Below are 12987 nucleotides of genomic sequence, written 5' to 3'. Positions count from 1 at the left end.
AGTTTATTTCCCTTCTATTTCCCACTTAATTTCAGCTACGGATTCTGATCCCTTTGAGCTTCGGCGCAGCAGGAGTACTTCTGAGCGTGTGCAGAGGGCCTGCCTGTCGCTACTGAGCCACAGAGGAGCAGCAAATCCTGAATCAATTGCCTGGGACAGCAGGGTGCATGCCAGGAGGGAAGGGAGAATACCGCTAGCCAGGGAATGCGGGCGATGCTTTCCGCCCTGCTCTTTCTCCCCGCTAAAGGGCAGAGTGCTTCTGGGCGCGTGCAGAGCGCCTTGCCGTCGATCCTGAGCCCCGGCGGCAGCAGGAGCAGCAGATCACGAGACAGCTGGCCGACATGAGCGGGTGCAGGCAAAGAAGGGAGGGCGGGAGGGGAAACGCCAGCGATGCTCTCCGCCCCGCTCCACGTTTCTCCGCCAATGACCCGGACTAGAAGAGGAGCTACGGAGCCGCAATACCGCACTTCGCCGCCAGAGGGCGCAGCACGGACCGCGCTCGCGCCCGCGCTTGCCCGCTGCACACACGTCACTGTCGGCCTCGCGAGGGAGGGGCTGAGACCCGGGACCAGCCGGAGAGTGCTTATTTGCATCCCGCCGCGACCGGCATGCCTTGCGGCCACCACCACCACGCGGTTCTCGCGGGCTCCGCCGGTTCGGGGCCGGTTCCGGCTGTGGCGGGGACGCCGCTTGCAGGGAGCGCGAAAGGTGTGTTCCGGGGCGCCCGGGCATCTCGAGTTTGGCCCGCAGGCGAGGGCACCGTAACCTCAGGGGCAGGCGCGCGTGCGGTGGCTGGTGCCGTGCGGGTGCAGAAGGCATACTCTGGTTTCTCTTCAGATCGTATAAATCTTTCGCCTTTTACTAAAGATTTCCGTGGAGAGGAACATTTATGAGTTTTCAACTAATTTTTTGAGGCCTTGCTTCGGCAGGGCTGTCCTTTCGTGGTGCAAAAATAGAATTATTCTTTGTGCAGTTGATATGATATGCTAATATTGCTCCTATTTCCTCATTCTTTGGGACAGAAAGTGGGCCTGTGTGTGGTCCTGAATGGGGTAACTGTGCCCTGAAGGACCACGTGTGCTGCCTGGGAGTCATTTTGGACTCACAGCTGTCCATGGAGGCGCAGGTCAATTCTGTATCCAGCGCAGCTGTCTACCAGCTCCATCTGGCACAAGCCTGAGACCCTACCTGCCCACAGACTGTCTCTCCAGAGTGCTGCATGCTCTAGTTATCTCCCGCTTGGATTACTGCAATGCACTCTACGTGGGGCTACCTTTGAGGGTGACTCGGAAACTACAACTAATCCAGAATGGGGCAGCTAGACTGGTGACTGGGGGCAGCCCCCGAGACCACATAACACCGGTCTTGAAAGACCTACACTGGCTCCCAGTATGTTTCCGAGCACAATTCAGAGTGTCGGTGCTGACCTTTAAAGCCCTAAACAGCCTCGGTCCAGTATACCTGAAGGAGCATCTCCGCCCCCATCTTTCTGCCCGGACACTGAGGTCCAGCTCTAAGGGCCTTCTGGCGGTTCCCTCGCTGCGAGAAGCCAAGTTACAGGAAACCTGGCAGAGGGCCTTCTCAGTAGTCGCACCTGCCCTGTGGAACATCCTCCCACCAGATGTCAAGGAAATAAACAACTACCTGACATTCAGAAGACATCTGAAGGCAGCCCTGTTTAGGGAAGCTTTTAATGTTTGACTATTGTATTTTAATATTTTGTTGGAAGCCGCCCAGAGTGGCTGGGGAAACCCAGCCAGATGGGCAGGGTATAAATAAATTATTATTATTATTATTAGTCGAGTAAGATTGTTTTCCTTGAATATGGTCTTAACAGTAAGTGACTGGAGGCCAGTTCTGGAACCACAAGTCCTTCCACAGTGGGGACATAGGTTTCCGACAAAGTCCACGATGCCTTTGGTAAAGACTATCTTACAATTGGAGCACTCACAGGCCAGTGTTTCCCAACTGTTGGTGATTATACTACATTTTTTTAGATTTGCTTTTAGAGAGTCTGTAAACCTTTTTTGTTGACCACCAGCATTACGCTTTCCTTTTTTAAGTTCGGAATAGAGTAGTTGCTTTGGAAGACAATAATCGGGCATGACCATTCCAAGGAAGTCGATGTTGAAGAATCATTGCTTCGACACTGGTGATCTTTGCTTCTTCCAGTACACTGGCATTAGTTTGCCTGTCTTCCCAAGTGATGTGTAAAAAATTTTGGAGACTCCACTATTGGAATCTTTCAAGGGGTTGGAGATGGTGTTTGTAAGTGGTCCATGTTTCACAAGCCTACAGTAAGGTTGGTAGTACAATAGCTTTCTAAACAAGCATTTTGGTTTCCCTGCTAATGTTCCGGTCCTCAAACACTCTGCACTTCAATCGGGAGAAAGCTGCGCTCACAGAACTCAGGCGATGCTGGATTTCGTCATTGATGTTGGCCACTGTGGAAAGTTGGACTTGTGACACTGTAGAGGGGTTATTTTGTATTTGTTGGTGCAGCACATTTTTTTTTTTTTTGGAATGTTGAGTGATGGGCCAAACTTTTGTGAAGATATTTAGGATGGTTTTGAGGTCATCCTCTGAGTGTGCGCACACTACGTGTTTAGGGAATTTTTAAATATTTAATGCTGTACTATTTTTAACATTTGATTGGGAGCTGCCCAGAGTGGCTGGGGAAACTCAGCCAGATGGGTGGGGTATAAATTATTATTATTATTATTATTATTATTATTATTATTATTATTATTATTATTAGCATACTGAAGCTCTATGGCGGAAGTTATGGTATCCTTACTCTTTGCTTTCAGCCTGCTCAGATTGAAGAGCTTTCCATCTGTTTGATAAATGATTTCTACTCAGGTGGGGAGTTTCCCTTCGACAAAGTGTAGGATCATGGCAATGAAAATAATGAAGAGAGTTGGGGCAGTAGCACAACCCTGTTTAACACCTGATCCCACTGGCTGCAGCTAATAAAGAGATGCTTGATAGTTTCCACTATCCATTCTGTCACCTTTTTTAAAAAAAGAGATTGATAATTTTGGCATCCCTATAGTCTGCTGGGATTTTCTCTTTCACTTACCTTCTCCAGCATATATTCTCTTGCTTCTGATTTTGCAGCCCTCCATCAAACAAGGCAAAGGGAAGTATACCAAATTAATAAATAAAATAAAATAAGTATCCAGGTAGGACTAGGAGACATTACGTCTGTCAACATGCGGATGACACAAAGCTCTACTTCTCGAACCATTGCTATATTGTTGTTGTTGTTTAGTTGTGTCCTCCTCTTCGTGACGCCATGGTCCCACCCCCTCCCTGTGGTTGCCATACGATGGAGAGATGTGAAATAAGGCTGAACAAGCTCCAAATACCACATTTTTTGGGTGGTGGTGGGGGGTGGGAAAGAGCATAGTACGGAACTACGAGCTCAGATTTGATATTTGGTGTTGTTGAGCCTCACCCAGACTGACTCATTACTAGCTGAACGCACAGCTTAATCGAGCAAGAACTAGAACTGTTTTTACACCGAGTCACCCTCAAAGGTAGTTTCCGAGTCACCCTCAAAGGTAGCCCCACGTAGAGCGCATTGCATTAGTCCAAGCAAGAGATAACTACAGCATGCAGCACTCTGGCCAGACAGTCTGTGGGCAGGTAGGGTCTCAGGCTTGTGCCAGATGGAGCTGGTAGACAGCTGCACTGGATACAGAATTGACCTGCGCCTCCATGGACAGCTGTGGGTCCAGAATGACTCCTAGGCAGCACATGTGGTCCTTCAGAGGCACCTGTTACCCCATTCAGGACCACACACAGGCCCACTTTCTGTCCCAAAGAATGAGGAAATAGGAGCAATATTAGCATATCATATCAACTGCACAAAGAATAATTCTATTTTTGCACCACGAAAGGACAGCCCTGCCGAAGCAAGGCCTCAAAAAATTAGTTGAAAACTCATAAATGTTCCTCTCCACGGAAATCTTTAGTAAAAGGCGAAAGATTTATACGATCTGAAGAGAAACCAGAGTATACCTTCTGCACCCGCACGGCACCAGCCACCGCACGCGCGCCTGCCTCTGAGGTTACGGTGCCCTCGCCTGCGGGCCAAACTCGAGATGCCCGGGTGCCCCGGAACACGCCTTTCGCCCTCCCTGCAAGCGGCGTCCCCGCCACAGCCGGAACCGGCCGCGAACCGGCGGAGCCCGCGAGAACCGCGTGGTGGTGGCGGCCGCAAGGCATGCCGGTCGCGGCGGGATGCAAATAAGCACTCTCCGGCTGGTCCCGGGTCTCAGCCCCTCCCTCGCGAGGCCGACAGTGACGTGTGTGCAGCGGGCAAGCGCGGGCGGGAGCGCGGTCCGTGCTGCGCCCTCTGGCGGCGAAGTGCGGTATTGCGGCTCCGTAGCTCCTCTTCTAGTCCGGGTCATTGGCGGAGAAACGTGGAGCGGGGCGGAGAGCATCGCTGGCGTTTCCCCTCCCGCCCTCCCTTCTTTGCCTGCACCCGCTCATGTCGGCCAGCTGTCTCGTGATCTGCTGCTCCTGCTGCCGCCGGGGCTCAGTATCGACGGCAAGGCGCTCTGCACGCGCCCAGAAGCACTCTGCCCTTTAGCGGGGAGAAAGAGCAGGGCAGAAAGCATCGCCCGCATTCCCTGCCTGGCGGTATTCTCCCTTCCCTCCTGGCATGCACCCTGCCGTCCCAGGCAACTGATTCAGGATTTGCTGCTCCTCTGTGGCTCAGTAGCGACAGGAAGGCGCTCTGCACGCGCTCAGATGCACTCCTGCTGCGCCGAAGCTCAAAGGGATCAGAATCCGGAGCTGGAAATAAGTGGGAAATAGAAGGGAAAGCTGAAGTTGCCCTTCCTTCCTTCCTTCCTTCCTTCCTTCCTTCCTTCCTTCCTTCCTTCCATCCATCCATAATAATAATAATTTTTATTTATACCCCACCCTCCCCACCCAAGGCTGGGCTCAGGGTGGCTAACAAGCAATAATAAAGACAAGTTGAATGAATGCAACTTCAAAACAAGATTACGATACAACATTAAAACATTAGGGTGCAATCTCTTCATAGGAGGAGAAAGGAAAAGGAAAGAGGGGGAGTGAATCAAACTGATTCTAAGCCAAAGGCCAGGTGGAACAACTCTGTCTTACAGGCCCTGCGGAAAGAAATCGGATCCTGCAGGGCCCTGGTCTCATGAGACAGAGCGTGCCACCAGGCCGGGGCCAGTGTTGAAAAGGCCCTGGCTCTGGTTGAGGCTAATCTGACTTCCTTAGGGCCCGGGACCTCTAGGGTGTTGCTATTTATGGACCTTAAGGTCCTCTGAGGGGCATACTGTGGTCCCGTAGGTACAAGGGTCCTAGGCACCTTGCCGTCCCAGGCAAGTTATTCAGGATCTGCTGCTGCCGCTGTGGCTCAGAAGCGAGGGGTAGGCGCTCTGCATGCGCTCAGAAACACTCCTGCTCATAGCTGTCAACGTTTTCCTTTTTTAAAGTGAAATTCCCTCATTCCGAATAGGATTCCCTGCAAGAAAAGGGAGAAGTTGACAGCTATGCTCCTGCTGCGACTAAGCTCAGGAGAGATCAGAACCCGGAGCTGGAAATAAAAGGGAAATAAACTGCACCGGCCCCCCAGGCTTAGCTGAAATTCTCTTCTTTACAGCATTCACCACATGGTGCCCTCCCTGTTTCAAGCTTATGGGAACTGTAGTCCAAAACCTTTGGAGGACACCTGGTCTATGAAGGCTCAGTTCCTTACACACTTGCATCTTTGCTCTCACTTATAAGTACCATTTTTTTTTCAAGGAACTGCATTGCACTGCCTTTTGCCTTCTTAAATCGCCTTTTTTATTATCGCTGTTATTTTAGATACAGCTACAAACGCAAGTGACAGTTGCCTGTCTCATATAATCGTTACTAAACCAAGCTTATCCGAAAAAGTGCTACATGTTGTAATCCTAAAGAGCTTGACTGAGAAGTCAGTCCCAGTCAGTTCAGTGGGACTTAACTTGCAAGTTATGTGTGCATGGGATTTGCAGCCTAAATTGCTGTAAAATCAGATTCCATGATCTCTATAATAGTCTCAAAAGGGCAGCAGTAAAGTAAAATGCCATCTGCGTATCTTTCTCTTGACCTCTGTGCCTGCCTTTCTGCTTTGTAATAAAAAGTTGATTTTTCCATTGCCCCACCTGTTGTGAATTGCTTTTATAGGACCTGGGAGGTTGCCCTAAAATACCATAGTAACGAAATGGACGTTTTGCGTTCAGGCCTAAGAGAGCTTGACAAGAAAAGTGTGTTCATTGCAGGTCGATTGCTCTTGGCATTGCATTGGAATGAGCTCCAGGACAATATTTGACAATATGTTTCATTTAACACGGTGTTAATACAGTGGTGCCCCGCAAGACGAATGCCTCGCAAGACGGAAAACCCGCTAGACGAAAGGGTTTTCCGTTTTTGAGCTGCTTCGCAAGACGATTTCCCCTATGGGCTTGCTTTGCAAGACGAAAACGTCTTGCAAGTGTTCCGATTTTTTTCCACTCCCCCCCTTTTTCTAAGCCACTAAGCCGCTAATAGCCTTTTAGCTGCTAATCCGCTAAGCCTTTAATAGCCGCTAAGCCTTTAATAGCCGCTAAACCGCTAATAGCGCTAATCCGCTAAGCTGCTAATAGGGTTGCTTCGCAAGACGAAAAAACCGCTAGACGAAGAGACTCGCGGAACGGATTAATTTCGTCTTGCGAGGCACCACTGTATTTTGGCATGAGCGTAAGACGAGCCTGCCAATGGTCTATCCCGTCCAGCACCCAGTTCTCATTGTAGCTAAACATAGTTGAGGTTCCTGCTTTGCAGCGGGTTGAGCTAGATGACCTTTGCGTACCTTGCAGATCTATTATTCTATGATTCTGTATGACTGTGGGAATCCTGCAAGCAGGGCCTGAGCCCAGGAAATGGCCACTGATAGCTTTGCCCATTAATTTGCTGCATGATTTGTATATCTCCCTGCTTATCTACACACACACACACACACACACACACACACACACACACACAATTTCAGCAAAAGGAGAGATGGATACAAATATTTTTTTAAAAAGCACCACACACACAGGTTGTTTCTCTAATTATATTAATCCTATTAATTTAACAACTCTCTTCCAAAAGGTTATAGTCACTAAACACCTCCATTTCTCCTTGCTAAATCTATATTAAAAAACACAGTATTTTTCTGTGTATAAGACTAGGTTTTTCCCATAAAAAATGATGTGAAAAATTAGGGGCGTCTTATACACAAATAGATCTCCCCCCCCATTTTCTTAATACTGAGTCTGTAAAAATAGGGGCCGTCTTATACATGGCTGTCTTACAGGTGGAAAAATACGGTAAATAAATTCATGGGATAGATGGACTTTGAACAGTTTTATATAGACACAGGCATTAAGACAAGGTGGGAGAGACATGTCCAAAAGGGGTGTGAAAATACATCCATGTGACTCTGCGGTCAAATGCATCTCACATTAAAACTCACCATAACTGGGGGGAGTGTATAACATGAAGTGGTTTGGTTTTAAAAAAAAACCATGAAGAGCTTTCAGCTTTCTTATTATTCGATGGAAAAGAAACATATGTTTCATCAAAGTTGGGACCAGTCAACTTGATTTATATGGACTGATCTGGCAGTGAAAGTAAATTCTCCAAGTGCAGGGAAACTCATGTTCTTAATCCAGGGGTGAACATGGCCTGTCAAGCCTCCCCATTTGTCCTCCTGGGCTCTTATGGGGGAAGCCATGACGACTTCCATTACACCTGATGTCTTGCGTGGTGTGAGGCTTCAAAGGAACAATTGGGAGCCCAAAGGGAACTCTCCATTGTTCCTTTGCTGGAGCAGCTGATGGGAGCTTCATGTGACCCAAAATTTTGGATCCCCTCCAAACTGATGCCAATAATTCAGTTTGCGGGGATAGCCCAAAACCCAGAGTTCGTGGTGCAAAATGGTTCAAAACTAGCACAAAACTCTGGCCTCTTGTTTGGAGGGGATACAAAATTTCGGGGTCACATGTTAACGAAGCTTCCCGATGGGTGGTTGACGTGTTCCTTGCCCAAGGAGGGAGAAGTGGCTTCCGTGCAGTAGAAACGTCTTCTTCCTCCCAGTGCTTAAATCCTTAATCAAACACGTTGACCTTATTTTGTAGGAGGTGGTTAGCTAATGTGTTGTGCACTGACTCCGGTTGCGAGAGACCCAAATCCAAATATAATCACACCTTAGCCGTGAATGCACACATCCTACTCAAAAGACGAGGCAGTTCAAACAGCGCTCAGCTGAACGGCAGTGAGTCGACAGCAGCGGTGACGTTTTTGGATGGCTACGTATGGACACAATGGTGTTTGGGGTTTTTTACTTTGGGCAACTATTTGCCTACTATCATCTGTAAAATGGGGGCAACAGTGATCTGTCTCACGGCACTGCTAACGAAACAGAGGCCATTCGTCGTGCATTTAACAGGCTGCGCCCAAAGGATAACATCACCTCCCGTTTCTTGGCACACATTTATTGAGTAATGAAAGTCAACTGGCACACATGGCAAGGAATCCAATCTTAGTCCGCGGTTTGCATGGGAAGGGTGCTGAAACGACTTTGCAATGGCGTCTTGGCTGTGCAGGATCTATAGCGAATTATCTTCCGGCAGGTGCGGGCAGCAAACCCAAAAGGGGCTGCCACCCCAGCCATAATCAGGGTATCTCGTGATGTAGCTCCACGAAAACAAGGCCTTCACATAACCCCAAGCTTCTTCCTGCAACAAGGCCGACATGAACTGGCTTCTAGCAGTTCTGCCAGTCCTGTAGGGGATATAGGATCTGCTGTCCATTTCTAAATGCCGTTGGTGGCTATCTCTCCCCTCCTTCAAGAGAATGGGTAGTGGCCCCATTTGTAGATGCAGAAGAGCATCTCCCTCAGGCTGTGGAAAGGCGGCCGGTCCTCTGGGTGGCTTTTCCAACACTCCAGCATGACGCCGTAAACCTCAGCGGGGCAGCTGTTGGGACGGGGGAGGCGGTAGCCCTGGGTGATCTGCTGGATAGTTTCTTGGTTGGTCATCCCTGGAAGCAATAACATATACAGTCATACCTCATGTTACAGACGCTTCAGGTTGCGTTTTTTTGGGTTATGGAAGTACCGGAACGGGTTACTCCTGGGTTTCGGAGGTTGCGCATGCGCAGAAGCACCAAATCGCAACCCCGTGCATGCACAGACGCAGCGCTGAGGGTTGCGAACGCTGCGGGTTGTGAATGTGCATCCCACACGGATCACATTCGCAACCCGAGCGTCCACTGTATCCAGGTATTAGATAGATATTTTTTATTACATTAATATATACATAAAAAGGTAAAGTCAAAGGACCCCTAGAGGTGCGGGTGGCGCTATGCGTTAAATCATAGAGCCTAGGACTTGGCAATTAGAAGGTCGGCGGTTCGAATCCCAGCGACGGGGTGAGCTCCCACTTCTCAGTCCCAGCTCCTGCCGACCTAGCAGTTCAAAAGCACGTCAAAGTGCAAGTAGATAAATAGGTACTGCTCCGGCGGGAAGGTAAATGGCGTTTCCATGTGCTGCTCTGGTTCGCCAGAAGCGGTTTAGTCATGCTGGTTCAGAAAGCTGTCTGTGGACAAACGCTGGCTCCCTCGGCCAATAAAGCGAGATGAGTGCCGCAATCCCAGAGTCGTTCGCGACTGAACCTAATGGTCAGGGGTCCCCTTTACTTTTAAAGGACCCCTGGATGGTTAAGTCCAATCAAAGGCGACTATGGGGTGTGGCGCCCATCTCGCTTTCAGGCCGAGGGAGCCGGCGTTTGTCCACAGACAGCTTTCTGGGTTGTGTGGCCAGCATGACAAAACCGCTTCTGGCGCAACAGGACACCATGACAGAAACCAGAGTGCACAGAAACGCCGTTTACCTTCCCACCGGAGCGGTACCTATTTATCTACTTGTACTGGTGTGCTTTCAAACTGCTAGGTTGGCAGGAGCTGGGACAGAACAATGGGAGCTCACTCCGTTGCGGGGATTTGAACCACTGACCTTCCGATCGGCAAGCCCAAGAGACTCAGTGGTTTAGACCACAGTGGCAACCGCAATATATACATTAAACACAGACTGCTGTGTTCCTCTTCATTTCTGCTCTACGCCTGCCCAGAAACCTGGGGTGTTTTGTTGAAGGCAATAGTCAGGCACGGATAGCTCAGTTGGTTAGAGCATGGTGCTGATAATACAAAGGTTGCAGGTTCGGGCCCTGTATGGGACAGCTGCAGATTCCTGCAGGGGGTTGGATTGGATGATCTTTAGGGTCCCTTCCAACTCTACGTGTCTTTGATATTAGTCTATGATAGCCTTGCATCCAAGGACCAAATGCAGCCCTACAGGCCAGACCCCTCAGCAATTCTGCTTCTCATCTTGGGTCCTTGAACTCTGATAACCCCTCTTGCTGGATGGAGGACAGAGGCTGTGTGTGTGTGTAGATCCTATCGGCTTACTGTGCAAATGTAAAAATTTGCTCCGCCCTCTTGTTGCTGCCCCACCCACTTTTGACTCTGGCCACGCCTCCAAGGGTGAAGTTGCATAGAAGCAAATGCAAAAGCCCTTAGGCCAGTGATGGCCAAACTTGGCCCTCCAGCTGTTTCAGGACTACAATTCCCATCATCCCTGACCACTGGTCCCGTTAGCTAGGGATGATGGGAGTTGTAGTCCCAAAGCAGCTGGAGGGCCAAGTTTGGCCGTCACTGCCTTAGGCTAAAAGTGTTTGCCCACCCTGGTTTAAGATGTGGGGCAGAACTGGGTTGTCTGCCAGGTTTTCTCCTAGCTCGTGGGGGTAAGGAGACATTTTTCAATTCTTCATCTTAGGGTGCTTCCAGACTGCCCCTGTCACACACTGCCAAATGCAGGTTGCTCTGTTAAGATCCCTTGGCAACAAATGTAGTTTCCTTCCAAAATATTGGGCTTTCTGTGATGTGAAAATTCACTAGAAACTGTGGGGTGACATTGCTTGATGCAATGCTATATAATCCCCCCAGAAAACAATTCAGAATGAATGCTCCATAAACAGGTTGTCTGCAAGGGATCCCAGGATCCCATTGTCTGATTATCTTAGCACCTGGGAGGTAATTAGTCTGCAGTCTTCAGTTTAAGTAGATCCCATGGCTGCAAAATTCAGCCTAATTTTCCCCTCCTCCAGCCGCCTTCTTAATTTGTGTAACATCTTGCCTGATGAAGAGTTTTGGAGAACTTGAAAGTGAGTCACATTTTCCTGAGTTATTGATTGATCCTGATAAAGGTATTGCCCAGAGGTGGACTTTGGGTTAATTGGATCTCACATAGTTTATGTCCTTTGAGTTCTGAGATAACGTGAAGCAATTTAGATATTATTAACCACGCCTGAAATTCCTTTCAAAGTTTCTGTTATAAGAACTTGAAGGTCTCAAATATAAATTAAATGTTCATAAATGTACGAGACAAACACATACCTAAATATATAAACCACGTGTCTGAAATAGTGCAGGAAAGCAATCCTGAAGCCATTTTGACTCTCCAAATGACCTCAAATATTCCTCTGGAGTAAGGGAGGAAAATGGGGAAAGCCTTCCCATTGTATTTTTGCTTGCAAATCCTGTCTTAAGGGCATATTTGTATATGAATAGGGTGAGCCTGTGACCTGGATTCAGGAACTAAAGTATTAACCATCACAAAAGAATAGCTAGACTTCCCAGGTAAAGCAATCAGTGACCGTTATCAGGTATCCTGGCAGACAGGATTTCTCCTGTAGTAGATAGGTAGCCGTGTTGGTCTGCCATAGTCAAAATAAAAAAATTCCTTCCTGTAGCACCTTAAAGACCAACTAAGTTAGTTCTTGGTATGAGCTTTCGTGTGCATGCACACTTCTTCAGATACAGGATTTCTCCTGTAGACCTCCTCCTTCTGTGATGTATATATGATGTTTAGGGGGGTGATCTTGGGCTACAGGGGGGGCAATTTCAAAAGTCTATATAAGGGCTTGCACACCATTGTTCTGGGCTCCTTCTCCCTTCTGCGTGTGGTGAGTGGAGACCCTGTTGCAACAGTTTAATAAAGATCAGGCTTACTAGCCGCTTTGCTTCTCAATATACTCCGGTTGGCCTCTGTATTATTTCCTACCGATAGGGGACCCACTTAAGGACTCTGTATGGGCTCTTGCATACCCCACAAGGCATGGGTAGGCAAACTAAGGTCCGGGGGCCGGATCTGGCCCAATTGCCTTCTCAATCCGGCCCGCAGATTATCCAGGAATCAGCGTGTTTTTACATGAGTAGAATGTGTGCTTTTATTTAAAATGCATCTCTGAGTTATTTGTGGGACATAGGAATTTGTTCCCTTTTTCCCCCTTTTCAAAATATAGTCTGGCCCCAACAAGGTCTGAGGGACAGTGGACTGGCCCCCTGCTGAAAAAGTTTGCTGACCCCTGCCATAAGGGAAAAGGAGCAGTCCCCCCCCCCATAGCATTTCCAAGGCCTGCACGGCTCTGATTTCTAATCACTAAAAACTGAGTTCCCACCTTAGTGTGGAATGCCATTTTACACATGTTCAGGCTGCAAACCTAAAGTTGCTTATCACCCAGTATTTGCTGCTAAACGTGGTAGAACTTGAGCTCTGAGTCACATTCACACAACATTTGCCACGATCCATATCACTCCGGTTAGTCTCTTGGCAAATCCTGCCATTAGATCTGTTTCTTTCCTTTCCAAACCAGCTTCAAGCTGGCCAGAAACCTCAATGCGGAGTAAGCAGTACAGTGGTACCTTGGGTTACAGACGCTTCAGGATACAGATGCTTCAGGTTACAGACTCTGCTAACCCAGAAATAGTACCTCAGGTTAAGAACTTTGCTTCAGGACGAGAACAGAAATCGTGCTCCAGCGGTGCAGCAACAGCGGGAGGCCCCATTAGCTAAAGTGGTGCTTCAGGTTAAGAACAGTTTCAGGTTAAGAACGG

General features: G+C 48.5%; 1 protein-coding gene across 1 annotated transcript in view; it reads right to left on the bottom strand.

Moving 5' to 3' along the window:
- Positions 1 to 8512: 8512 nt before the first annotated feature.
- Positions 8513 to 12987, bottom strand: part of SRMS (src-related kinase lacking C-terminal regulatory tyrosine and N-terminal myristylation sites) — a 44456-nt gene continuing 39981 nt past the window's right edge. Inside the window, exon 8 of the mRNA XM_081196396.1 lies at positions 8513 to 9075. Coding sequence (XP_081052522.1) covers positions 8882 to 9075 — 194 coding nt within the window. The 3' untranslated portion in view covers positions 8513 to 8881. The remainder of the gene's footprint in view (positions 9076 to 12987) is intronic.

Source organism: Podarcis bocagei (assembly GCF_964188305.1).
Source record: "Podarcis bocagei genome assembly, chromosome: 5".
Taxonomy (NCBI): domain Eukaryota; kingdom Metazoa; phylum Chordata; class Lepidosauria; order Squamata; family Lacertidae; genus Podarcis; species Podarcis bocagei.
Note: the sequence above shows the minus strand (reverse complement) of the source record. Positions and strands in the feature narration are given on the sequence as shown.